Source organism: Myxocyprinus asiaticus, chromosome 27 (assembly GCF_019703515.2).
Source record: "Myxocyprinus asiaticus isolate MX2 ecotype Aquarium Trade chromosome 27, UBuf_Myxa_2, whole genome shotgun sequence".
Lineage (NCBI taxonomy): Eukaryota > Metazoa > Chordata > Actinopteri > Cypriniformes > Catostomidae > Myxocyprinus > Myxocyprinus asiaticus.
In genome coordinates, this window is record NC_059370.1 from 33,483,043 (window position 1) to 33,509,169 (window position 26,127).

The window sequence follows — 26,127 nt, forward strand, 5'->3', positions numbered from 1 at the left end:
GCCTTCATAACACAATTCTTTTCAGGGAATATGGCTCCCGGTTACACCCCTCACCAACAGAAAGAAAGAGAGAGAGAGAGAGAGAAAGACAGATAGAGATTTATGGCTTTTATAATTGTTATAATACATATAGATAATCATACAGATGGCAGCCAGAGAATAATACTACAATTCCGCATAAATTAATTGTTAAGCTTTTTGATTTTTTTTCTCTCCATAGAATGCAATAGTGCCACAAACTAGTGTAACTGCAGTTGAATATGCTAACTGTAATTGACATGTATTTAAAGATATGAAAATGTATCACCTGTTTCAAACAGATGTAGAGCTTTTTCACACGGTTAAACAATATAATGCCGCTTGTTGTGGCATGTCAAAACAGAGACAAAATACCGGACTGTGGCCTTTTACTGGATGAAACAGACAATGAGATGAGTGTTTATGTGAGTGTATATTAAACTTTCAGGTTTTAGTCTGTGGTTATCCAGTGGTCTTTACAATTTTACTTTAATATATCAGAACAGCTTCAAGACCATATCATGATACAGGTGGATACATAGTCCACCTGTCAGAAAAATAATGGAGCACTTTAAAACACATTCTTTTTTTCCCCCTCTCTTCAGGACTCTGGGTCCATGTTGAGACAGTGAGAATGGCCTTCACAGCCACAGCCATAATTCTCACTGTCACAGCAGTCCTAGGAACCATAACAAGATGTCATGGGAGCCTGGTTAAAGACAACTCTCTGCTGAGGTTCACCCATCATTTGTATAATGCCAGCATTTATGAGAACTCTGCCCCCAGGACCTATGTGGAGAGCACGGTCCGAATGGGCATTATAGTATCTGATCCCTTCTGGGACATCAAGTACAAGATTGTCGCTGGTGATGACGATGGCCTTTTCAAAGCCGAGGAGGTAGTTGTAGGAGATTTCTGTTTTCTGAGGATCAAAACCCGAAGCAGTAACTCAGCAGTGCTCAACAGAGAGGTACGAGACATCTACACTCTTACCATAGAGGCTACAGAAAGCACATATGACAACCAGGCGAGAACAAAGGTATTGATCCAGGTGCTTGACACAAATGATCTGAAACCGCTCTTCTACCCTGCCTCTTATCATGTGCAAATCAAAGAAGACACACCAATCAAATCAAGCCTGGTGACAGTGAGAGCAACGGATGCTGATATTGGCAGCAATGCAGACTTTTATTACTCATTCACGACTAGATCACACCCATTTGCTGTTGATCCTTTCACTGGGACTGTTACACTTGTCAAACGACTTGACGCCAGTCAGAGAGACAGGTATGACCTAACTGTTCTGGCAGAGGACAGGACAAAGAAAATCTCTGGTGTGCAGAAGTTCGGAAATGTCGCAACGGTTGTTGTAACTGTACAAAAGGTGATGGAAAACTTTACCCTTATCAGTGCATCAATTCCTAAAATGGATGGTGACAAAATAAGTGTGAACATCAAGATAGAACCCAAGGAGAAGGAGAAAGTGGAGTCTATAAGTATAGTTGAAGGGGATCAACTGAATTGCTTTGAGATTATTCCATCTGCTTTGCAGCAGGATGGTGGATTTGAACTGGTCTCAAAAAAATGGATCGACTGGTCACAAAACCCATTTGGATTAAACATTTCCCTTCAAGCCAAAGACAAAAGTAACCCTCCTTTGCTAACACCAGTAAAACATGTGCACATCCCTCCTCCTCAATTTAAACCATTAACATTTGATCAGAACCCCTACCATGTCACACTTAGTGAATTTGCTCCAACAAAAAGTCATGTAGTTAGAGTATCTGTAGGTTTAAGTTTCAGTAACATCACCTTCAGCATCAAAGAAAACTCAGACAGCCATAAATTCAAAATTAGTGCCAAAACTGGTGTAATTGTGACCACGCAGTCTCTTGACTTTGAAAAGCAATCTCATTATGAGTTTGATGTCACTGTAAATGATGGAGAAGCAGTTACCCATGTCATTGTGGATATAATTGATGAAAATGATAATGCCCCTAGGTTTACATTGCCATCATACCAGGCTTCTCTGCCTGAAAATGTTCCAATCGAAACAAGCATTTTGGCTGTCTCTGCCATTGATGTGGACAAAGATAACAATGGTTTTGTGACCTATGCAATAGCAAACACACGTCCCATGCCTTTCACTATAGAGCCACTGACAGGTGTGATTTCTACCTCTGAGAAATTTGATTATGAACTCATGAAGAGATGGTACCACCTGAGGATATGGGCCTCTGATAGTGGCAGCCCTTTTAGCAGAGTGAGCGAATGTTCTGTAACCATCACCATGACCAACATCAACGACAACGTTCCAGTGTTTGAGCGGGTGGCATGCAATGCCTCCATACCCCGAGACTTTGCTGTGGGGGAAAGTATTGCAGAGATGTCAGCACTCGATCTGGATGAGCTACAGCAGATCATATACAGGATAGAGTCTGGGAATAATGATGGATTGTTTGACATTGACCCCATTTCTGGCATCATTAAACTTGCCAAGGCCATCCCCTCAAATTATGGAGACATTGAAAACTCTGTCTATACACTTAAAATAACAGCAACAGATGGCAAATATATTGCTGATCCCAACACTGTAACTGTGCATATCACAGGCAAGGGACAAGGTGCCACCACATATTGTAAGGAGACTGGAATTACTAGGCAGTTGACAGAAAAGCTTATTGAATCATTTAAGCCTTCTCTCATTGTCAAAGAGGAAGAGTCTGTCTCGGATGTTCACATTATTAACCAAAACTCTCCAAAGTTTTCTATGGGTACACCAAGCTCAATTGACATCAGGGAAGACTTTGCTCTCAATAAATCGGTTGTGCAATTTAATGCCACTGATAACGATTCTGGGTTTAATGGAAAGCTTGTCTATGCAATTTCCAGCGGAAATGAGGATGGATGTTTTACTATTGACATAAACACAGGGGACCTGAAGGTAATTTGTGCATTGGATCGAGAGCAAAAGGAATTTTACATTTTGAACATAACAGTGTATGACCTGGGATCTCCACAAACCTCAACATGGAAATTTCTTGCTGTCAGTATTTTGGATGCAAACGATAATCCACCATTATTTTCACAGCCAAGATATATTGTAAGAGTCCCTGAAAACATAGAGACTGACAAGAGCATCTTAAAAGTCAATGCATTGGACTTTGACCTTGATGACAATGGAGCGTTTACATATTCCCTGTTAACCTTTACTGATTTGTTCAAGATTGATGAAGTCACAGGGGTGGTGAAGGTAACTGGCCATTTAGACAGAGAGACCTTTAGTAGGTATGACCTAAAAATTGAGGCCAGAGATCAAGCAAAACAGGACTCTCAGCTTTTCTCATTTGCAGATCTCGTGGTTGTACTGGATGATATCAATGACAATCCTCCTAAGTTTGTACCCACAGTCTACAGGATCAAAGTTCCTGAGGATGTTCCTGCAGGCACAGTGCTGTTATGGGTGGAAAGCTTTGACTTGGATCTTGAAAGTGGAGGTCTCATAAGCTACAACCTGAAGAACAGTGAAGCCGGAACGTTTTTCCTGGATACGTCCACCGGCTGCCTGACTCTAGAGCGTGAACTGGACTTTGAAAGACAGCAGTTTTATAACCTAACTGTTCGAGCTGTAGACCACGGACAGCCCCGATCTTTATCGTCTTCATGCTTCATTGAGGTCGAAGTGCTTGATGTCAATGAAAATCTGAACCGGCCTATCTTTCCGCTGTTTGTACATAATGCAGCAGTTATGGAGGATGCTAAAATAGGAACCTCAGTCTTGACACTGACTGCTGTAGATAACGACCTAGGTCGAGATGGTGTAGTCAGATACTACATGCATGATGGCTCTGGGCTTGGCATCTTCACAATTGATGAAGAAACAGGTATGTTTCTGCTTACAATTTTTAGAGTATGCTTCACTTAGGCAGAGAAAATACCGTGAGGATATTACTGACCTTCTCTTTTACCTGCTTTCCACATGTTGGGTCAATATGTCATGTTCAAACATTTACAGATCAATCATTTTACATACCATTTACATATTACGTACTGTCTCATATCTTACAGTTCAAGATTTTAGGCATTCCAAAAACCCATTGCCTCAACATCTGTTACACTACATGCAGATAACATAACATTCTTCTGCAGCTACATAATTATTGGGTTGAGTGTTGCAGTACTTGCACACTTTAGGTTATGAAGTGCTGGAGTGATGCTAAAAATAAACGTGTGGGTACCTCATTTCAGAATTTAAGGACAGAAAACAAATTTAAATGATGTTTGGGGCAATCAATGAATCCAGTCACATGGATGGTGAACTGTAACAGTATAAGGACGGGCAAGGAGGAGGCGGGAACCGGCTGAACAATCAACGTAAAGTTTAATAGTATAAATTAACTTAAAACAACATAGAACATAAAACATAAGACGAACACACATGCAGCCTCACGGCCCGGCCATGCCCTCCTCCTCGTCACATGAACATTTAACACAACTGCTTGTGGTTACTTTATAAAGACAAACATGCATGATGATTGTGACATTTTTCAGTGTGTTGTGCCAGATTGTTGCCGCTCGCCTATTGTCATCTCTTCTTGATTTTTAATAATCCTATTTTGCAGGTGTAATCCGGACTGCAGGCCCTCTGGATCGTGAGGCTGTGCTACACTATTGGCTGACAGTTTATGCGAAAGATCTGGGCACTGTACCACTGGTGTCCTGGACTGAGGTCTATATAGAAGTTTGGGATATTAATGACAATCCCCCTGAGCTGTCCCAGCCTGTCTATTTTGCCTCAGTGCAAGAGAATCTGCCAAAGGACAAATCTGTGCTCAAAGTGTCTGCCACGGACTTGGACAAGTCCTCTCAAGGGAAACTAACTTTCCAGATCCTTGATTCTCAGCGTATATATTTCACCATTGACCCCAAAACAGGTAAACTCTTCTTCAAGTGGTCCTTTAGAAAGTTCTCATTTGAAAGTTTTTATTTGAAATGCTGTAAAAACAAAAGAGACATTTATGAATTTATAAAATTCCTTAAAAGTTATACAACAAGTGGTGATTCATATCATGCGATAAAGAAATCTCTATTGATTTAACATGTCTGTGCACAAGTTTTGTTCAACAGCAGTATGCCACGTGAAGGTCACAATGAGTAGAGTCTCCTGGTACTGTGAATACTGTAATCTGTGTGTAATTTTGGGGCAAGGGTGCAGATAGTTGTTTAGCAGGCCCAGAGAAGAGCACAGTCACAATACACAACACCTCTGACCCTTTTTGTAGCTTAACCTGGCCTTTGAACAGAAGCTAGTCAAATTAGAACCGCATTAACCAGCGTTGCAAGCTTGCACTTGCACTAAGTCTTGTCTCTTTGTTGTTGCATCTGCCCCACCCTGAACTAATAGACAAGAATTACAAAGAAGGCAGAGGGGGTTGGGGTGCATTATATAAAGGATATATTTTAGACTAAAATCTCTAGAAATTTGATGGTGTTTGGGAGTGGTCAAAAATATTATGATGCTTACAAGTTTGGCTGGAAACTTAAGGTGAAAACTTCTATAAAACTGAACCAGTGTGACATTGAACCATTACTCTTAAAAGAGATAGAGAGCTCTCTATGAATATTGTATGGATGTATAGTGTAGGAGGATCAAGGAGAATGCTAAATGAATATAAAAGTGTGATAAAATCAATGCTATCTCAAGAGCCATATCAGCAGCAAAGACAACAAATCACACTTCAGTGCTGTTTAGCTCTCTTCCCCCAGGGCTAAAGGGACTGAAGTTCTCTGGAGTTCTCCATAGCTCCATGTTAGAACAAGACAGGCAGAGATGACTCATTACTAGAATGAACATTGTGACTAAACTAACCACCTTGATGGCTTTGCACCACAAAACCCTGTGATTTATCAGAAATTAACAATTTCTTGAATGGGCAAGTGTAACAGTTAAGGAAAGGCGGAAGCTGGGGCCGGCTTGACAAAACACTTAGACATTTATTGTTGCACTTTTCAGTTGCACACAATAACACACTGCTTCACACTACGTTATGCTTTTCAGCTTCACACTACGTTATGCTTTTCAGCTTCACTACACATAAACTCTGTTGGCTTTTCAGCTCAACACGACACACAATCAGCTTCGTGCATCTCTCTCTCTCATCTGCTGCTGTCTCCTCTCCTTAAATACTCCTGCCGCCCCTCACTGGAATGTGAGACTGGTGTGGCACACAGGTGGACCTTATTCACCACTTATCTTCCTGGCCTCACTCTGCCCAGATGCCACTCGGCCCCACCCTACTCACCACAGTAAGATTACTTACGCCCCTCGCGCCTCACTCACAGAGGATGTATGAACCCGGCGTAATGGTTTGACAGGCCCTGCACTGCGATGCATCGATATATTTTTCCACCCCTAGGTAAGATAAATAATTCTAGGGTGGGTTGAGAGTAGAGTTCACATCATCAAAAGCCAAATGCTTAAAGGGAGATTAAGACATAGGAATAGATCCAAAAAGTTTTTTTTTTTTTTTTTGGTAACATTTTGATGTCTTTAGAGCAGTGGTTCTTAAAGTTTTTTTACATGGTAGACCACTTTAAGAGTAAAACAAAAATTGCAGATGACCTAAAACCCCAAAACTAATTCTGCTGTCTCATTCAACATCCTTTTCAAAGATCCTGTCTTGAGCCATCGATCCATAAATTTCTAGACTGCTGTTTTGCTAGACTGCTACTTTTAGCTAATGAACCTAAATAAACCTTATGCACATTGACACATAACCTTACGTTATTGGAGACAACAGAAACACTTTATCATAAAGTTAATGTTAAAGGAATAGTTCACCCAAAAATGAAAATACTGTCATAATTTACTTACCCTCATGTCATTCCAAATCTGTATACATATATTTTGCCAGAACTCACATTGTGTTTAGTGCTAAACAACTAAAAGTTTTAGTGTAAACGTGTGTCGCCTTAAAAGAGATTCTCTCATGCAACCGTTGTCACGATTTTCACTGAAAAATTACTTACATTGTGGATTGTTTCAAAGCAACACCTGGATGCTGCATCATTCAAACACAGTAGTTTTCAGTTACCAATGCCATTGTAGAAATTCACTATGCACAGTAAACCAGGATTAATTTAATCCATGAATGAAAGTGTCTGATAACATGGCAGTTACTGAGATTAAGCGAGTAGTGTTCAGCTGGTCATGTGATGCTAACATGGATGCCCCCATGAGGCGCCCCTGCCCCATATAAAATAAAATAGCTTTGATAAGGTGTCTGATATGACTATGATGGCCATATGACAAAATTACTATATATTTCTTTTGAAATAAAACATTTTAAATGAGGAAAATTGCTGAGTGAACTTTTAACACAGTCTGTTAATTAATTGTTATGAGCTGATTAATTGGTTAATCATTGGTTGTCAATTATAATTATTTTATTTATTTTAGGAATGTTTTTTTAATCAGCCAGTCAGCTCACAGACCACTTTGAATCCTTCACAAACCACAGTTTGAGAACCAATGCTTCAGAAGTTTCAAAGACATTTTCAAAATCCATGCATCTTGCTGAGTCTGCCCATTGTACCATGTACGATAGGGAAGTACTTCCACAGGTGGGCATTAATTTCAAAACCACTCTGGAATTGCTCTTGCAGGATCACCTGCCTAAATACAAGCCATCATAAAAGCCCAGCAGGGTTTGTTTTGAGAGCTGCACAGGTTGAAAGACGCCTGCCTCCCTGCCAGTCGTCTTCCACTGAAATGACACTCTCAGGTGGTAATCTGCTGTCTCTCATGCATTTTGTCCCCTCTTAGCTTGAAATCTTCTTTAGAGCCATGGAGCACACAAAACAAAACCCTAACACTCGGTTGTGATAAGGTTTCTTCAAACCTCTCATGCTAATTCGCAATACAGTATTTTTCACACATCCCAAATGTACTGGGAATGCAGTGTCAGTTTCTTCTTGGCATCTGGGAAGTCTGGTTGTTTATTATGCATCAACACCGGCTAAATCCTCATTGACACGGACGTGAAAAAGAACTGCTGTTCCCACGGCTTGTATGCCGCAGTTGGACCAAGTATAAACAGTCGAGCAAAACAAATAAAGCTTGAAAAACAAACCTGTGGGAAGAGAAAGTAAAACGGACAGCCCTGCAGTGAATGAACAGGTGTGCCGGCCATCTTAGGGTGCTGTCATTGATCAGCCTGTCTGTTCTTCCTCTGTGTGTTTGTTTAGGTGTGATCAGCACCCTTGCTGCTTTAGACCGGGAACAAAAAGCTGAGCATATCATCGAGGTTGGTTCATTGGCTTCGTTCTGTTTTTTAGGCCATCAACTGCAGGCCTGAGCCTTTCTCTGGTTGATTGCTGAGAACATATTTCTGTTTTTATTTCCAGTGTGTCATTGTGTATCATAATCTTAAATGCTTTGTGGAGCACTTGTTTACTTAAAAGTCTATTTTTTTATGATGTTCATGGCTCTTGTGCTCTCCTACTGTGTTGTTTAGGTGATGGTATCAGATGAAGGGGCTCCTCCATTAAGCTCCACCGCCACCGTAGTCATTGAAGTCCTAGATGAGAACGATAACAGCCCTCAGTTCAGTCATAAGCTTTTCCAGGTAAAACTGCCTGAACGCCAAAGCTCGACAGAGCCCCAGGACATCTACAGGATGGTGGCTCGCGATGATGATGTTGGGCCCAATGGCATGATCACATACAGCCTGGAAGACACCATTGAGGATCGTTTTAATATTCATCCCGAGACCGGGGTGGTGACAGCTAGAGGAGAGTTTGTTCGAGGCAACTACAGTATTCTGACGGTATGGGTTACAATCTTTCAGTTTGATTTCAATTATTAAAAAAATAATAATAATAATTTGAAAATTAAAAATGTGACTAATATATTCCAATACATCTACTTATAAATTACAGTAGCTATCCTCCTCATTTCAAATGTCTGGCATACTGGCCATTGAATATTTTATTTTCACATAAAAACAGAATTATTGCATTTTTGCCATGTAATATGCAGCAATTAACTTTGTTTATTTCATTGTTTGGGACTGAGGAGGATAAAAAGATGCAATAGGATGTATTTTGAGAGTTAACAGAAAGGTTCTGACTTCTTGCTTTATTTTCATAGACAAAAGCAACAGACCAAGGCAACCCACAAAGAATGTCTAAGGCCCGTTTGCATGTCGAATGGCTGCCCCAACCTGAACCCAGCTCTGAACTGCTGGCTTTTGATGAGCCCCCCTTCAACTACGTGGTCATGGAGACAGATCCCGTCACTGACATGGTGGGAATCATCCGAACAGAGATTACCAAGAATCTGCTCTTGTTTGACATTATCGGTAAGACAGTCTCTATCGTTTACCATTCCAATGCTGCTACTTGGAATAAACATAAACAAGATGTCTAGATCTGGCACATAAAATATGGAGATAAAGCAATGAAAAAGCACAGATAGCTGAAGTTGTGGATAATGTAATGTAGCTTCTTGAATAGCATTGTGTTTCCCTCATTGGTCTTTTTTTTCTGACATGTCTTCTGGCTCAACCAATGATTCCAACAATGATAGGCAGGGTGACAGAAGAAGTGTTTGATAAATAAATTTTGGAGCCACTAGTGATGGAGAAATTCACACTTGACCTTTAATAATGGTTTTGTAATAGAGTATAAATTATGTTTTAATTAAAGAGATAAAGAAAGAAAATGAAAGAAAAACAAATTATTTTACTAGAGCCAAAGGTTAAAGACACTGAATAATAGTGTAGTGTTGGTTATCTTGGGCACTTGGCACAGTACAGCATGGAGGGGGTCTGGTGTCACTGTGATACAATAGCTTTCCTCCCATGTGATAAGTTCTGTGCCAGGAGGCAGATCTTAGGGGAGAAACATTTTCTCAGATAACAAGCCAGAACACCAGAGAAGCTCCCATCCTTACCGCTCTGCCATCAGTCTCTTACAGCCTGCGCAGTGCATATTCGCCTCCAGTGAAGAGCTGAGCCTGACCTTCACTCTGCTCCCTGTATTCTTCCCTTCAGACCTGCAGTTTCACTCAAAGAGAAATGAGCTCCAGAGGAAATAAATCAAAAGCATTTTTAGTAGGGAGGGAAAATGAATTGCAAGGCACAAAGTTCACCTGCTGGCTGTAGAACTTGTTTATCTCTGCACGGGACCATTTCTAAAATATGATACTTTTATATCTTCAAAATGTTTCGTGAATTATTTTGTGATTTAGATTAAGGTAGAATTTAATTTCGTACATTTGGGGATTTCTAACCAGAGCCAGCCAGTTAGAAATTTTGTGATTAAATAAATATATTAATAATAATAAAAAAATATATATAATGTTAACCCTAAAGCCTTTTTAATTAGGAGACAAAGCAATAATAATAATAAAAAAAGTTGAGTATTATTATGCAATTCTGAATGAAAAGAATAGTTTATTTATTTCATTAAAAAAGGTATGCATAATATCCTATTATGGTTTTATACCAGGCTATAAACTATATTTTAACACAAGCAATACTTTATAAAAACAGCCAGCCTGCCCAGAAAAATAATGTGGTAACACTTTATAATAAGACTGTATTTTCTACCATAAACTAACAAAATTATTTAACATGAACTAAGAATCAGCACTTATTATTCTTGGTTAATATTAATTTCAACATATACTATTACATTTTTAAAATTAAACATCATAGAAGTTAACATTAGGTAATGCATGAAACATGAAATATCAATTAACAATTATTATTAGTAATTTTATACAATTATTAATGGTATTTTTATACAAAAAATTGAATAATAATCAAGATTAATAAATGCTGTAAAAGTATATTGTTCATCGTCAATTTATGATACCAAATGCATTTACTATTGTTAACAAATAGAACATTATTGTAAAGCGTTATCAATCATGTTTTAAAACAAATAGTTAAGGAAAATATTCAGCTTGATTAGAAACAAAGGTTGAACACTAAATCCTAGTGTAGTGTTGGTTAGAAGTTATGGAATTAGATTAAACCATCAATAAAGCCACTAGTCTGCTAATCCTAACTTTAATTCCTAACCCTGAGTTTTCATTATGAAGTTTGAAGCCCTTTACTTTCCTTTTTACTTTCTCTGCAGCAGCAGTTTCAGACTAGCTTGAGAAGCCAATTATTTATTTATTAGAAAAAAAAAAAAAAAAAAAATGAGAGACATCTTCAAACGGCTTTTCTGCAGAAGTGTCTCAAAGCCTCAATCAAGGCCAGTTTTTGACATGGTTGGTGTTCAGCAAAGACATTGCTAAATCCATTTGAAGACTGCCTAATGTGTAAAGTTAAGAAATGAAGTGCCACTCAGAAACATATTAAAACAAAACTAGAAAAACTTCAATAGGTGGATTTCTTAATAAAGACCATCTGTTAAACAAGCATGAATTTACCCCCACTGAGTAAGACGTCTGGTCTTTTTATGCATGTGCCAAATGTTTTCCCTTAAACAATAGTGCTAATCTCATGTACACCCTCCTGATGTGGCATTGTTTTATGTCATTAATATACAAAGCTGGGCATAACAACAAAAACTTGTGTGGGTTTTATAGAGAGAAGTTGCATGATTGGTAGCCATAACTTTGCTTTTCATCAATTTGTTTTGAGTAATGGCTCACACAAGTTTTAGAGGGTTGTACGTGGATTATAGTTCACCTAAATCTTACTGTCCCAACATAGTACTTACTTAGCCCTAAAGTAATGATACAGGTTCATCCAAAAAGGTTCGCTAAGAGGCATCAATGATAAACCGTGAGGTGTCTGAGGCAAGTTTTTCTAACCAATATCTGGTGTCATATCTTAGGTGGTGATGAGGAGCAGGACTTTTACATTGAGAAGAACACAGGGAGTATTGTGAAAGCCAGACGTCTGGATGCAGGCAGAAAATCTCATTACAACTTAACAGTCAGAGTCACAGATGGATTTCAGGCCATAACCACTCAGGTATGGGCATAAATTCAAAATGCATCAGAGATTGAGCACTAATACATTACTAGCATCCACCTTTGCAAATAGAATGTGAAATGGAACATTTACCATTGTTATCAAGGCAACAATTTAACTTCTCTCACTGCAAGCTAATTGACCAATGTTTTGGTTTGTCTGTTAGGCCTACATTCAAGTAGTGGATATAAATGAGCATCGGCCCATGTTCTTGAAAAGCCTCTATGAGGTGAGAGTGCCAGAGGACACAGCACCATGGAAGGAGATCCTTCACATTAGTGCCCAGGATGCAGACGCCAACAGTGGGCTCTTTTACACCATTCAAAACAGCCTTCACCCAGACAGCCTTAAGTATTTTCACATGGAACAAAGGAGTGGAGTGCTCGTCATGAAAGAGGAGCTAGATTACGAGACTATCTCCACTCATACTCTGATTGTGATGGTAAAGTGACACTTGACTAAACTAGACTCTTGTCTCAGGGTTGTATGTAAATAATAATAATATGCTTATTGCCACTGGAATCCGTTACAATTACCGAAAAGCCAGGAAAAAATTATACTTTCATTAATCAGCATTAAATGTCATGTGATAGATGTTTTGTTACTCTTTCAGTTAAGAATCAAAGCATATTGGAATGCTTTTAATTAACATGACTCACACAATGAGATAGAGGGGTCAGAGCACAGGGAAGGCCATAAATCCACAATCCTTTAACATCCTTGACCTTACTACAGTGCCTTACTAAAAGGGAAAATATCAGTGGTTAAAAGCATTGTGAATAGTCTCTATAAAGAGAAAGTCCACCCAAAAATTAAAACTCTGTCATAATTTACAGTTGTACACACCTTCATGTCTTTTCTAAATTGTAAGACTTTACATTCCTATATTGCTCTTTCCATTACATAGAAAGTGAATGGGTTGAATCTATCTTTTGGGTGAACTATCCATTTAACTTTTGATTTACCCATTGTTGGCTAGTATTTAATGTGATCTGGACTCAAACACAGAGAATCACTCAAGTGCTTTATCTTTGCAGGTCCGAGATGAGAAGATCCCAATAAAAAAGAACTTTGCAAAGGTTGTTGTTTATGTAGAGGACTGTAATGACCACATCCCCACCTTTATGAATACTCATTATGAAGGCACCATAAGTAATTTGGCGCCCACTGGCACAGAAGTGCTGAGAGTCAAAGCCCTGGATAAAGATACAGGGAGCAATGCGGAAATTGTTTATTCCTTTCACTCTGGTAAGACATTTTCCTGTAGCACTATGTGACCTTTTTTGCACTACAAAAAACAAACAATTAGCATTCACGGCAAAGCACAGATGAAAAGTTTTGCCTTAAAATTTTATTTTAATGTGGCATTTTTAAAATTCTACTTTGGTGGCAATTAAGAAATGATCATTAAATTTAATCTATTTCTGACATTTAAAACTAAATGCTCTTATAGTAAATTATCTCCTTTTCTCTTCAGGTGGGAATGTGGATGGTGCCTTTGATATCGACCAGGTGACAGGAAGCATCCGTGTGGCTGATGCATTAGACAGATTTCCTCAGGAGCAGTATCACCTCACAGTTAAAGCCACAGATCAGGGCTTTCCCCAGCGCACTGGCCTTTGCCCTGTTACCATCAATGTAAAGCTTTCTGATTTCACACCACCCAGGTTCTCCTCCAATGAATATATCACTGAGATAAGTGAGGCCAAACCTCCAGGCTACCCTCTGCTATCTGTCTCTGCCAGCTGCCCATCCTCAGTGCTGTATAGAATCAATGATGGTGACCCCAATGGGACATTCCTCATCAATGAGAATTCTGGACTGCTGTCCATTCAAAAAGCACTTGATTTTGAGACACATCCTTCTTATCGTCTGCAAATAAGAGCTACAAATACAGCAGGAGTCTTGTCTGATGCTGTGGTATATGTATATGTGATAGACGAAAATGACAATGCCCCTGTTTTCCATCAGGACACCTACTATGGCCAGATCAGTGAGTCTGCACCTGTGAACAGCATGGTGACTGGGGACAACAACACGCCATTAGTGATCAAGGCATCCGATGCAGACAAAGACACAAATGCTCTTTTGGTCTTCCAGATCCTTGAGCCTGCAGCTCAGAAGGTGTTTAAAATAGATCCAAGCATGGGAACCATCTCTTTAAAATCAACAGTTGACTTTGAGACAACACCTGAATATATCTTCAATGTTCAGGTCTGGGATTCTGGTGAGCCCTCGCTAAGTGGTTCCAAGCCATGCAGAGTAAATATTCGTGTCCTGGACTTTAATGATTGTCCACCAAAATTTGTTTTACCTGTATATGAAACTGCCCTAACCTTACCTGTTTTTGAAGACATGAAAGTAATCCAAGTGATGGCTCACGATGCAGATACAGCAATCACTTACACAATTTCAGAGAGTAATCATAAAAATGCATTTAAAATACACCAATCGATTGGAATCATCTCATTAAATGACTTGTCTGAGCTACAGCCCCATAATGAGTTAAAAGTTACTGCCTCCGATGGGCTATACAAAGACACTGCCATTGTGAAAATCAATATCACTGATGCAGCAAAGACTAGTCTGAAATTTGAGGAGAAGGAGCATGTAGCCACAGTACTGGAAAACACTACATCTGTGACAATTTTAGCCGTCTTAAGAGCAAAAGGTAGCTTTCTAAATGAGCCTTTGCAGTACACTGTACTAAACCCACAGGGGAAATTTGCTGTGGTTGCATCATCTGGAGTTCTGCAGACCACTGGAGTTCCTTTTGACCGTGAAGAACAGGATGAGTATGATGTAGCTCTGGAGGTCAGAGACATGAGACATCCACCACGTGTAGACGTCACTCATGTTAAGGTCTATATAGATGATATCAATGACAATGCACCCAAGATATCAAATTTGCCTCATTCTCTGATGATATCTGAAGAGAGCGAGCCAGGGGATGTTCTCTTCCAAGTGTTGGCAACTGATGATGACTTTGGCGAAAATGGATCTATTATATTTTTATTGGAGGATGATTTCAGTTTTTTCAGAATCGACCCTTATCTTGGTGATGTGTCCCTACAAAGACCTTTAGACTTTGAGTCTTTGAATAAATATGTGCTCACTGTACTGGTATCAGACGAGGGTGAGCCCAGTCTATCAGCCGCTGGAACACTCTACATCCAAGTGCAAAATCGTTCTCACCCAATATTCCAAAGCCTGTTCTACCCGTTGAAATTACCTGAGAATATTGCTCCTTTTACAACGATCCTGCATCTACAAGCAAGAAACCCAGAGGGATACCGCCTTATCTACAATCTTGAGGAAGAAAACTCCTCCAGATTTTTTCACATTGATTTCAAAACAGGAGTCTTAAGTGTCACTGATTTCCTAGACTTCGAGACTCAGACAAAGCATATTTTGACTGTTCGTGCAACAGATTCGGTGACTGGTACTTTTACGGAAGTCAAAGTAGAGATTGATGTGGAAGATATAAATGACAATGCCCCAGTCTTCCAGAGGCTTACTTATGTGACAAATGTGTCTGAGGGCCTTCCAGTAGACACATATGTTATACAGGTCTCAGCCGTTGACAGAGATTCTGGCAGAAATTCAGATTTAACTTACCAATTAATTGACAAAGAAACCGATTTTTTTGAAATCGATCCACTGAGTGGGATTTTGGTGACATTGCAAGTTTTAGACTATGAAACCACACAGCAGTTCACTCTGAAAGTTAAAGCCACAGATAAAGGTACACCTCCACTCAGCAGTGTGGCCCACGTCATTGTGAATGTCATCGATGTCAATGACAACCCCCCAAGTTTTAGTGAGCAATCTTATCAAGCCACTCTTGATGAAATGGCCACCTGTGGCCACATAGTTATCAAAGTTCAGGCTTCAGACCCTGATAGTAAGGACGACCTTCAATATAAGATACTATCAGGAAACGAAGGCCGATATTTTTCTATTAATGAATCATCTGGACTAATCTCATTCTCTAATGTGTGCAAGAGAAATCTGGATCCATTTTACAACCTCACCGTTGCTGTTTCTGACAGCGTGTTCCAAAAGACTGCCCCTGTTAACATTGACATGACAAAGGGCAACAAACACAGCCCCTATTTTAGCCAGAACCTTTATGAGGCTGATCTGGCAGAGAATGCAGAAGTGGGAACCCGTGTTATCCGACTCGCTGCTATTGACCCGGACGACGGGCCTTATGGCAGTGTCGACTACACTATAATTAACAAGCTGGCCGATGAAAAGTTCTCCATCGACGAAGATGGACAAATCATGACTTCTCAGTCTTTGGACAGAGAAAATCCTTCACAAAGAGTGATTGCGATTAAGGTCATGGCTAAGGATGGTGGAGGAAGAGTGGGCTTTTGCACTGTAAAGATTATTCTAACAGATGAGAATGATAACGCCCCTCAGTTTAAAGCCTCAGAATATCAGGTTTCCATTCAGTCAACGGTGAACAAAGGCTCGCCGGTGATTCAAATAATGGCTTATGATGCAGATGAAGGCAGAAATGCTGATATCACTTACACTGTAGAAGAGGCGGAGGAAGTTACAGAGGACATAATTGAGGTCAACCCTTTTACCGGAGTGGTCAGCGTTAAAGAGAGTCTGGCTGGGTTAGAAAATAAGATTTTCAACTTCAAAGTTAAGGCTCGGGATGGAGGCAATCCTTTTTACAACTCATCTGTGCCAGTACAGGTCAAGGTGGTCCCACCCGAAGTGACTCTGCCCAGGTTTACCGAGCCGCTGTATTCATTCTCAGCATCCGAGGACCTCCCTATCGGATATGAGATTGGCACCATCAAGGCTGATGCTGATGTGCCTATGATATACAGTTTGGTGAATGGTAACACTGTGGACAGCAACAAAGACCATGTCTTTGCTGTTGACAAAGATAGCGGTACAGTTGTGGTGCAGAAGAACATTGACCATGAAAAAACCAAGATATATAAGATTGACGTTATAGCTCAAGGGAATCACAACGGCACTGATGTCGTATCTCTTGTGTCCGTTCACATAGAAGTTCAAGATGTTAATGACAATCAGCCGATGTTCGAGGCTGACCTCTATAAGGCTTTCCTGGCGGAAAATATGCCTCCCGGCACTACAGTTATTCAAGTGACGGCTAATGATGCAGACACAAACATCAACGGAGAAGTCTCGTATACACTTGAACTGGAGTCAGATGATGTTGGTGAAATGTTTACCATTGATTCACAAACTGGCTGGATCACTACCTCAAAAGAGGCTGACTCTGAGACCAAACAGCTTCATAGATTCTATGTGGTGGCCACTGATCATGGTGACTCTGTCAAGCTGTCATCTTCAGTTCTAGTTGAGGTGACCATCACAGATGAAAATGATAACCCACCTCAGTTTACAGAGGAGCTCTACCAAGGGTCCATCCTGGAGAACAGCAGGCCTGGAGAACCCATTGTTACTCTGACAATCGCTGATATGGATGTATCTGCAGATAATAGGCAGATTGTATGTTACATAACAGGTAAGATCAGTAACTGATGAAGCTCATTTATAACCTGCAGTGATTACACTTGACTATTAATACAATTCTTAAATGTAAAATATGTAATTGTTTCTGTTAAAATGCTTTCTCATACCCCAGTTTATGTCCAGAGACTAGACCACAGTTAGTAAACCATTCATAGGATGATTGCCCCCAAAAGTACAAACACGGTGGCTCTGTTGAGCACATTGATTTTTGTTTGAGCATTCCAACCAGCCCAACATAACAACATTGGCTCAACAAATGACGGGAGTTTGGGGTGGGACTATTTGTTTGGCTGACCAACAGAAGACCTGGGAGTGTTCAGGAAACCTCTTTGAAAACATAATTTTTGTCATTTCTTTTTTAATTCTGTTTGATGATTCAAGTGATGCAGAAATTGCACACTTCACCTTTAAAAACTGTTCCTGGAATTTATTCCTGATAGTTTTGCAGTTGCTTTTCTGACTTAAAAGTTCAGCTTTAACATTTTCTTTAGCCCTTTGTATAAAAAAAGTTTTATTTTGGTCTTAAATACTCATGGTGTTGTTTTTTGGTAACACTTTACAATAAGGTTTCATTCGTTAACATTAGTTAATGCATTAGGTATAATGAAAAACAATGAACAATATATTTTTACAGCATTTATTAATCTTTGTTATTGTTAGTTAATATAAATACAACTGTTCATTGTTAGTTCATGTCATAGTGCATCTAATGTTAACAAATACAACTTTTGATTTTAAAAATGTATTAGTACATGTTGAAATTAACATTAACTAAGATGAAAGAATGCTGTAATAGCATTGTTTATTGTCGGTTTATGTTAACTACGGTTGTTAACTAATGTTAACAAATGGAACCTTATTGTAAAGTGTTACCTTTTTTTTTTCTGAAGATGGAGATCCATTGGGACAGTTCTCAGTGACAGAAGCAGGGGAGGAGTGGACAGTGATTTCCAAAAGTCCACTAGACAGAGAAGACAAAGACAAATACAACCTTATGATAATGGCCACAGATGGAATGTTTCAAACCTCTACCAATGTGGAGGTCCATGTTCTTGACATAAATGACAACAGTCCTTTGTGTGAGCAAGTAAGTCGTACATTCTCCAGAAGACAATTTTACTATATAATAAAAAAATATATATATTTTTTATTTTTTATGTATTGCTCACAAATAGCAAAACAAGATGAATTTGGTGTTGGTTTTCACAAAGATGGCAACATATTTTATTGGAAAATATATTTCCCATTTTTTTCAGTTGCTTTATACTGAAGCAGTCATGGAAAATTCCCCATCAGGCTTGTTCATCCTAAAGATTTCTGCTTCTGATCCTGATATTGGAACAAATGGGCAAGTCTCATTCACTCTTCATGGCCCTAATGCAGACAAGTTCTATCTTGACTCCAGAACTGGTAATTCTGATCTCTAGATTGTTTGTCAGATTTCTAGTGGCATGCACTGTTTGAGATTTTGTTGGTTTTGCTTGATTTCAGGAAATAAAATCAATAAAGATAAGAGACAGGTTTCTCAGGTGGTTTGACATTTTTCTAATTTCTTTTAAACAATGAGTGTATTTGATTTATGCTACAATTTATTTGATGTACTCTATACCACGGAATCCTATCTAGAAACATCTCATAAAGACAGTTATTTTGGGTTACCTTGATGTATGAATCCATACTTGTGGCAATTTTAGAAAGAAAGGATTGTGTCTAATTGTAAAGCTCTGTATCGCTAAGTTCTTGCAACAGCAACTCGCAAATGCCTGTGTTTTTACAGCCACGTTAATGAAATGGTCTGAAACCACTATCTCCAAGTAAATAATCCTATGTGTCACATGTATTAAACAAATAACTAGTCTTGGCTTGTCTTAGATACCATACTTGTTAAAACACAGTGTGTAACCCTCCCTTGCTATAGTCAAACATTTCACAAAAAAATTGCTAACTTTTACACAGAAAGAAATAATACTACTAGAATAGTATTTTTGAAAAACAATGAACAGAGTGCATATTTATAGCATTTGCTTTAATTTTTTGGAACAGGACAGCTATCCACTCTTGCTGTCTTGGACAGAGAGCAGGAATCAGAGTATGATGTTGTTGTCAAAGCAACTGATGGTGGTGGACGCTCTTGTCAGGCTGACATCACGCTCTTGGTGCAGGACATGAATGACAATCCGCCACAATTCTCCACAAGCCATTATGAGATCACTGTGTTTGACAACACAACGATTAGAACACCTATTGCTGTCATCTACGCCAGAGATCCAGACACAGGTATGGGTATGGCACTATTTCTGTGCACACATTACATTCTCACAAATGACTGCTTTGAAGCAAACACATTCTGCTCATACAGTCAGAAAGCATTAAAATGCCCCCAGCTCATTTTGCTTTGATCCAGCGCATAAAGGTGGAAAACTAAAGTTATGCAGTGTTTGATGTGGGATTGAGAGCTGTGACAGAGAAACATGATTGGGGAGGGATAGACCACACCTGGAGATGTGTGTGAACATGCAGAGTACACACACTGCCTCCCGTAATGGGGAATCATGTGAATTTGAACTGCTTTGCCCTTTTCAAAATGTGAAATATGGCTTTAACAAGTGATTTCACTGTTTAAAAGACCAGCATAGCTGATCTCCTGCATATTTTGTGTTTTGGATGCTGAGGCCAGATTCACGAAACATTTTTAAAATTAAAGTTCTTCTTTACCATTTTCTTCTTATTTTTTAGTCTTTCTAAAGTTAAGAATTTTGAATTCCTGAAAAGACTACTTAGAAAAGTTCTTAACTTTTTTCTCTTAAACAATTAACGTTTATAACCAGAAAGTCCATGCTGCTCAACCAGCTTCACCAACTACACTTTCCTTGTGAATAGCATGATTATACTGATACATACCAGCTAGATCCACATCAAACCAGCATAGCAATTTAAATTCAACTTTATACATCTAAATAATTCTATGAATAATTGCTCTAAACACAAGTATACACAAATGTGTGAAATCAAAGAACACAGTGTATGTTTGCTTTTATCTCACAAGGTTAACATAATTTAAAAGTATCCAATTATTAGTCAGCACTATTAAACTTATATTTGGATTGCTTTAATGTTGCTTTTGAAAACAAGGCGCAAACTCCTGGTTTTTAGCCATCTGTTGCCTGCTATTCTGTTCTGACTGTAAAATACTGAGCTATTTTATGTTACATAACTCTTCCAGGTATAAACTCAGAGGTTAGGTACTCTCTTCAAGGAGCCGACAGTGGCTTCTTCTCTCTAGATGAGATCTCAGGCATTCTGAGATTGGAGAGATCTCTAGCCGATGAGACCAAGTCACCCTATGAGATGAAAGTGAAAGCCACAGACCGAGGCCTCCCTCGCCACCTATTCACCATTGCCACGATTACTGTACATGTGGTCATGCTGAGTGAATACCAACCACTGTTCCTTAGTCCAGAGTACTTTGTACAGATCCCAGAATCATCTCAAATAGGGTCGGAGGTGATAAGTGTGTCGGCACTTGTCAAGGATGGCACTGAAAACGAGCCTGTGCGATATACTATCATCTCTGGCAATGAGGATGGCAGATTCCAGTTAAACCCCATGACAGGTAAGGGCTTTTGATTTATGTTTCCCTTTTATGATTGTTTGGTAGTTGTTTGATTTGTTTTATAGTTCTAAATGATGGAATAAACAGTTTCCCCCACTTAAAAATGCAAACAAATGATGCCACCTTTTCTTAGAACTAACTTCACTTCCTAACTTTTTTTGCAAATATTTTTAACCAGCTGGAGTCAAGGTGATTTTAGTGGATGTTTGAATCAGTTCCCCAAAAATTCTCACAATTCATCACATTAACTATGTTTTATCACTTAAAATTTCACAAACTTCTTTTTACAAAATGCTTTGCTTGAAAATAGTGCTTGTGGTATCTTTAAAATAAATGCTTGTTATTTTGTTACTTAATGCAAAAATAATAATTTTTTGAAGTGTGTTAGGTGTCCAAAGTGTCCAAAAACATCACACATTTTGGCCTTTTAGAGAACTGTAAATACCGATCATAATCTTGAGATGGCAAAAAGAAGAAGAAATATTAAAGAACAACCAAGAAAGGAAAACAGACTTATTTGTATATTTAACTTGGTATCAGTGTCACTCCACAATATAATGGCGTCAAATAGGTTTTTGATCCATGTGCATGTATTACTCAACATTCATATTAAATGAATTACTCAACATGTATACTCAACATGCACTAAAGATGTGATATATTGGACTGAGAGCATAAGCACGATGTCCACTGATCCTCTTCACCGAGGCTCATTCCTATAGCGTGAGGCAGGAGTCTTCTTCGACATGAGTAAAAGTTGAACTGAGGAACCTGTGCCGACATGTTTTGAATCCACACACAGGCATTTGTCAGCTTGTTTATTCCCATCCATTCATTGTGCTTAGTCTCCCCTCTCTCTCGCTCTGTCTGTCCTCTTATCGCAAATCCTCAGAACCTTCATCCTGCGGGACTTTCATGAGGGATTCAGCCAATCTCTTTGTTAGTTGTCAAACAACACACAATTGTGAGTTCTGCCTGCTAGCAGGTATTCTGCAGAAATCAACTGGCTATTCAGAGGTTATTTCATTCTAAAACCTATAAGCCCAATGTATAGCTGCTTCTACTCTTACAGCAAATAAAAGTCAAGCTCAGTTCTGCTGGGTATGCATTTTGCAACAGTACTGGATTTTTCTCTTTTTGCCTGGTGTGATGAATTCTTTTAAAATGCATTATCTAGGCAGTATTTGATGCGGTTAATGAATTTTAAGAATACAGGTGATACATTGCAGTTATTTACTGTGTTCAGAGGGATTTCCTTCCAGGTACAGTGAGCTCTTTTGGAGAACTTTGCCTGATTTGACCTTATTATTTCAGGTTATTTCAGAAGGAATGTGACCTGAGGCCTCAGAACTGTAGTTAAAGTAGTAAAGTGAAACTTCAAAAACTTCTTATCTTTAACATTTATCAAGAGCCCCCATCCCCTTTACCTAACATAGTAATAGCTAGAGGCGTAAACACATTTTACAACTATAGTTACCAAATGCTAATTGCGTATGCAAATACTGTATTTGAAGTGATGTGATTTTAAAAAGAAATGTAATTTACCATTGGCTGGTGTGCCTATCTAAAATGTTTGTTTTATGTACAAAAATAATAAAGTGTTATCATTCATCTTTGCATCAGATAACTACCATAAAAAAGTTCATCATAATTTGATTAACTATGTAATACCACTGACATTTAAAAGAACCTTTAAATCACAGGAGGTGTTTAATGGCATTTCACAAAAATATAAGCATGTGGACAGTCACCTTGTGTTTATAGCTCACTATGCCTCAGTAAACATAATCATTGTCCTCAGGAAAGGTTTCCTAAGTGTTTTCCAAAACACACTTTTTGCATTTGTTGTTGCAACTATACCACGAGTGACCCTTTTTAAATAGGAATAACTAATATAAATAAACACGATTATTGTTTATTACCTTCTCTGATTGATGGGCCTGCACATATGTATCATTAAAATTGTGAGGTGCCAACCAAAACAAAGAGTTATTTTTTGTTATTGCAAGTGACTCGTATGTAGTGAACTGTAAGCTAATTAAAGGAATAGTTCACCCAAAAATGAAAATTCTCTCATCATTTAATCATCCTCATGTCATCTCAGATGTGTATGATTTTCTGTCTTATGCTGAACACAAATGAAGATTTTTAGAAGAATTTCTCAGCTCTTTTGGTCCATACAATTCAAGTGAATGGGTGCCAAAATGTTGAAACTCCAAAAATCACACATCGTAAAACTAATTCATTTGACTCCAGTGGTTAAATCAGTGTCACCAGAAGCGATTTGACAGGTGTGGGTGGGAAACAGATCAATATTTAAGTTCATTTTTACTATAAATTCTCCTATCTGCTCAGTCAGTCTCCACTTTAACTTTCACATACTTCATGCATATGCCCCCTACTGGGCAGGGAGATGAATTTCTAGCAAACATTTACTTAAATATTGATCTGTTTCTCACCCACACCCAACATTTCACTTCAGAAGATATGGATTTAACCACTGAAGTTGTATGGATTACTTTTATGATGATGTGACTGTGATGAAGAGGAAGGCATGGCTGGGCCGTGATGGTGCACCAGGCGATGCGCATCCGGGAGCTGGCAAGCAAGTTTTTTCTCTCCCTCCTCTCTCTCTCTGTCTCTCCGCTTGCCGTTTCTCTCTCCCCACGCCTCCCCTCATCTCTCCCCCAGGTTCACAGGAGGCAGGGTGGACCACCAGATGAAGGAACGGCTGGAAGGGCAGCGTGGGGGGGGGGGGAGGTAAGTCAGTCCGGTGGCACCCCGGCCTGAATCGGGCAGGGAAGGAGTGTAACGAGGAGGAGGGTGTGGCCGGGCTGAATCAGCTGATCAGTGGGAGAGCGAGATAAAGGGGAGCAGGAGGTGCCAGTTCGAGAGAGTGTCCGTGCTGCATGTGTGTCTGTGTTCATTTATGTTTTATGTTGTTTTAGGTTATTTTATATCATTAAAGATTATGTTGACTGTTCAGCTGGTTCCCGCTTCCTCCTTGCCCACCTTTACCTGTTACAGTGATTTTTGGAGTTTATGTGAAATTTTGGCACCCATTCACTTGTATTGTACGGACCTACCAGGGGCAGGGCCAGAAGGGTGGCACTAAAAATGAGCTTTGCTTTACCCGTCCGTGTCGTGCATGGTACATAACAATGTTCCTGGACACACCCCTGGGACCTATAGAGCTGAAATATTCTTCTAAAAATCTTAATTTGTGTTCTGCAGAAGACAGAATGTCATACACATCTGGGATGGCATGAGGGTGAGTAAATCATGAAATAATTTTCATTTTTGAGTGAACTATTCCTTTAAATGCATTAAAATGTATAAAATGTAAATGCATTTTTTTGGGCGCAAATTTTGAAAATAGACGGAGCAATTTGAGTTTAGAAGTACTTTTCATCATGAGATGAAAAAGAGAAAAAAGTCTTTGGAACTTTATTTTTCTTATGATTTTTCTTGAGCAGCTGTGCTCATTTTTTTGTCAGTAAAATACTGACATGTTTGACATCAGCTTTAGAGTATAAGAATTAAACATTTAAGTGTTTTGTAGTTTCACAGCTGTCAGACAACTACTTAGTTGTGACAATTCAAGAAACACCTGAATCATGTAAACCCTTCACATTGCTTAAAGAATTTTTTTTCTTTTTCATTTTCCAGTTTTTGCATCTTCCAGTAGATGTCATAGTTTTACATATTATTATCCACAGTTCATTGTCACATTGTATCTCTCATGACAAGATCAGTGGGCGGTGATCACTGCACTGACAAAGTTATTTCTGTCATTCCTAGCAGTTGATAGAAACAGGACTGGATATAAACCTACTGCTGTCATCTGACTTTGATGGTGTTTGCAGTCCATATGGACTTGTTTTTTTATGAACGATGAGCCATTTGATCCATACCAGCCTGCATCACTCTCCATCTTACAATAATGATCTACCAATAAACATTTGTGAGCCACTCATGGTGAAATGCAATGTGCTTTGAAAGCGAGCACTAATGCATCTTCATCACACTTGACAATGATGAGGGTTCCTTTTTTTTTTTTAAACCAGGCTTACTTACTATTGCCATCCATTCTTGCATGGAACACAAGGTCTCTATGTTCAAACAGAAGCACAAACACACCTTTATTGACAGACCATGCGCCAAGGACAAACACAGGCCCGTTAATAATACAGTGATGGATCTCTTAAGAAAGCCATTAAGTGACACAACATAGGACTTGATCTTTAAAATCAATTAAAAGAAACATTACAGAGAGCTATTTTGCACTTGTTGGAAACTGGATTCTTGTGCAAAGCAGGAATGCTGCTGTTTTTGTTGTTCTGTGGCATGGCAACATGGCATGTGGCATGTTTGTTGTTCTGTGGCACCCTCTCCATGTAGAATAAAACAGCTTTTTTAAGGTTAGTGACATGACTGGTGTCACTTCATATCATGTCATCATGAATATACATATGTTTTAAAATTGCATTTAATTTATTTTGGATTAAAATGTTTTAATGGAGAAAAAAATCACTGAGTGCACTGGGCAACACTTAAAAATGTATGAATTTTATTGCATTACATAACAAAATATTAAACTAAGTGGCACCTGCAGCAAAAGATTCAAAACCTTTTTTCAGGACTAACTTCACTTTTCTTTGCCATTTTTGCAATTACTTTTTACTGGTCCCAAGGTCATTTTTGTGGATGCATGAAGTCCGTTTCCTTAAATTCACACAGATTACCAGCAATGTAAACAGGAGTAATTCAGCCCAGAACAGTACAACTATTGTTTCATCATTTAAAACCCAACAAACTTTCACTTTTCTATCTTCTCTTCTATCTATTTTGTATTTTTTAAATAAGGAAGCACAGGCGGTTTTATATTTTATGTTTCGCAAAGTCACTCATACATTTTTAAGTATGGTTTAAGTGTCAGAATACTTTTTGGGCCCACTGTATATCTAAGAAAGT

General features: G+C 38.8%; 1 protein-coding gene across 1 annotated transcript in view; it reads left to right on the plus strand.

Moving 5' to 3' along the window:
* The first annotated feature begins 623 nt into the window (after positions 1-623).
* Positions 624-26,127, plus strand: part of fat2 (FAT atypical cadherin 2) — a 47,176-nt gene continuing 21,672 nt past the window's right edge. The window contains exons 1-13 of the mRNA XM_051658280.1: positions 624-3,902; positions 4,641-4,952; positions 8,266-8,324; positions 8,535-8,846; positions 9,170-9,380; positions 11,875-12,014; positions 12,181-12,456; positions 13,052-13,262; positions 13,492-17,532; positions 18,431-18,627; positions 18,797-18,950; positions 19,584-19,817; positions 20,764-21,153. Of these exons, the coding sequence (XP_051514240.1) occupies positions 653-3,902; positions 4,641-4,952; positions 8,266-8,324; positions 8,535-8,846; positions 9,170-9,380; positions 11,875-12,014; positions 12,181-12,456; positions 13,052-13,262; positions 13,492-17,532; positions 18,431-18,627; positions 18,797-18,950; positions 19,584-19,817; positions 20,764-21,153 (9,787 nt within the window). The 5' untranslated portion in view covers positions 624-652. The remainder of the gene's footprint in view (positions 3,903-4,640; positions 4,953-8,265; positions 8,325-8,534; positions 8,847-9,169; positions 9,381-11,874; positions 12,015-12,180; positions 12,457-13,051; positions 13,263-13,491; positions 17,533-18,430; positions 18,628-18,796; positions 18,951-19,583; positions 19,818-20,763; positions 21,154-26,127) is intronic.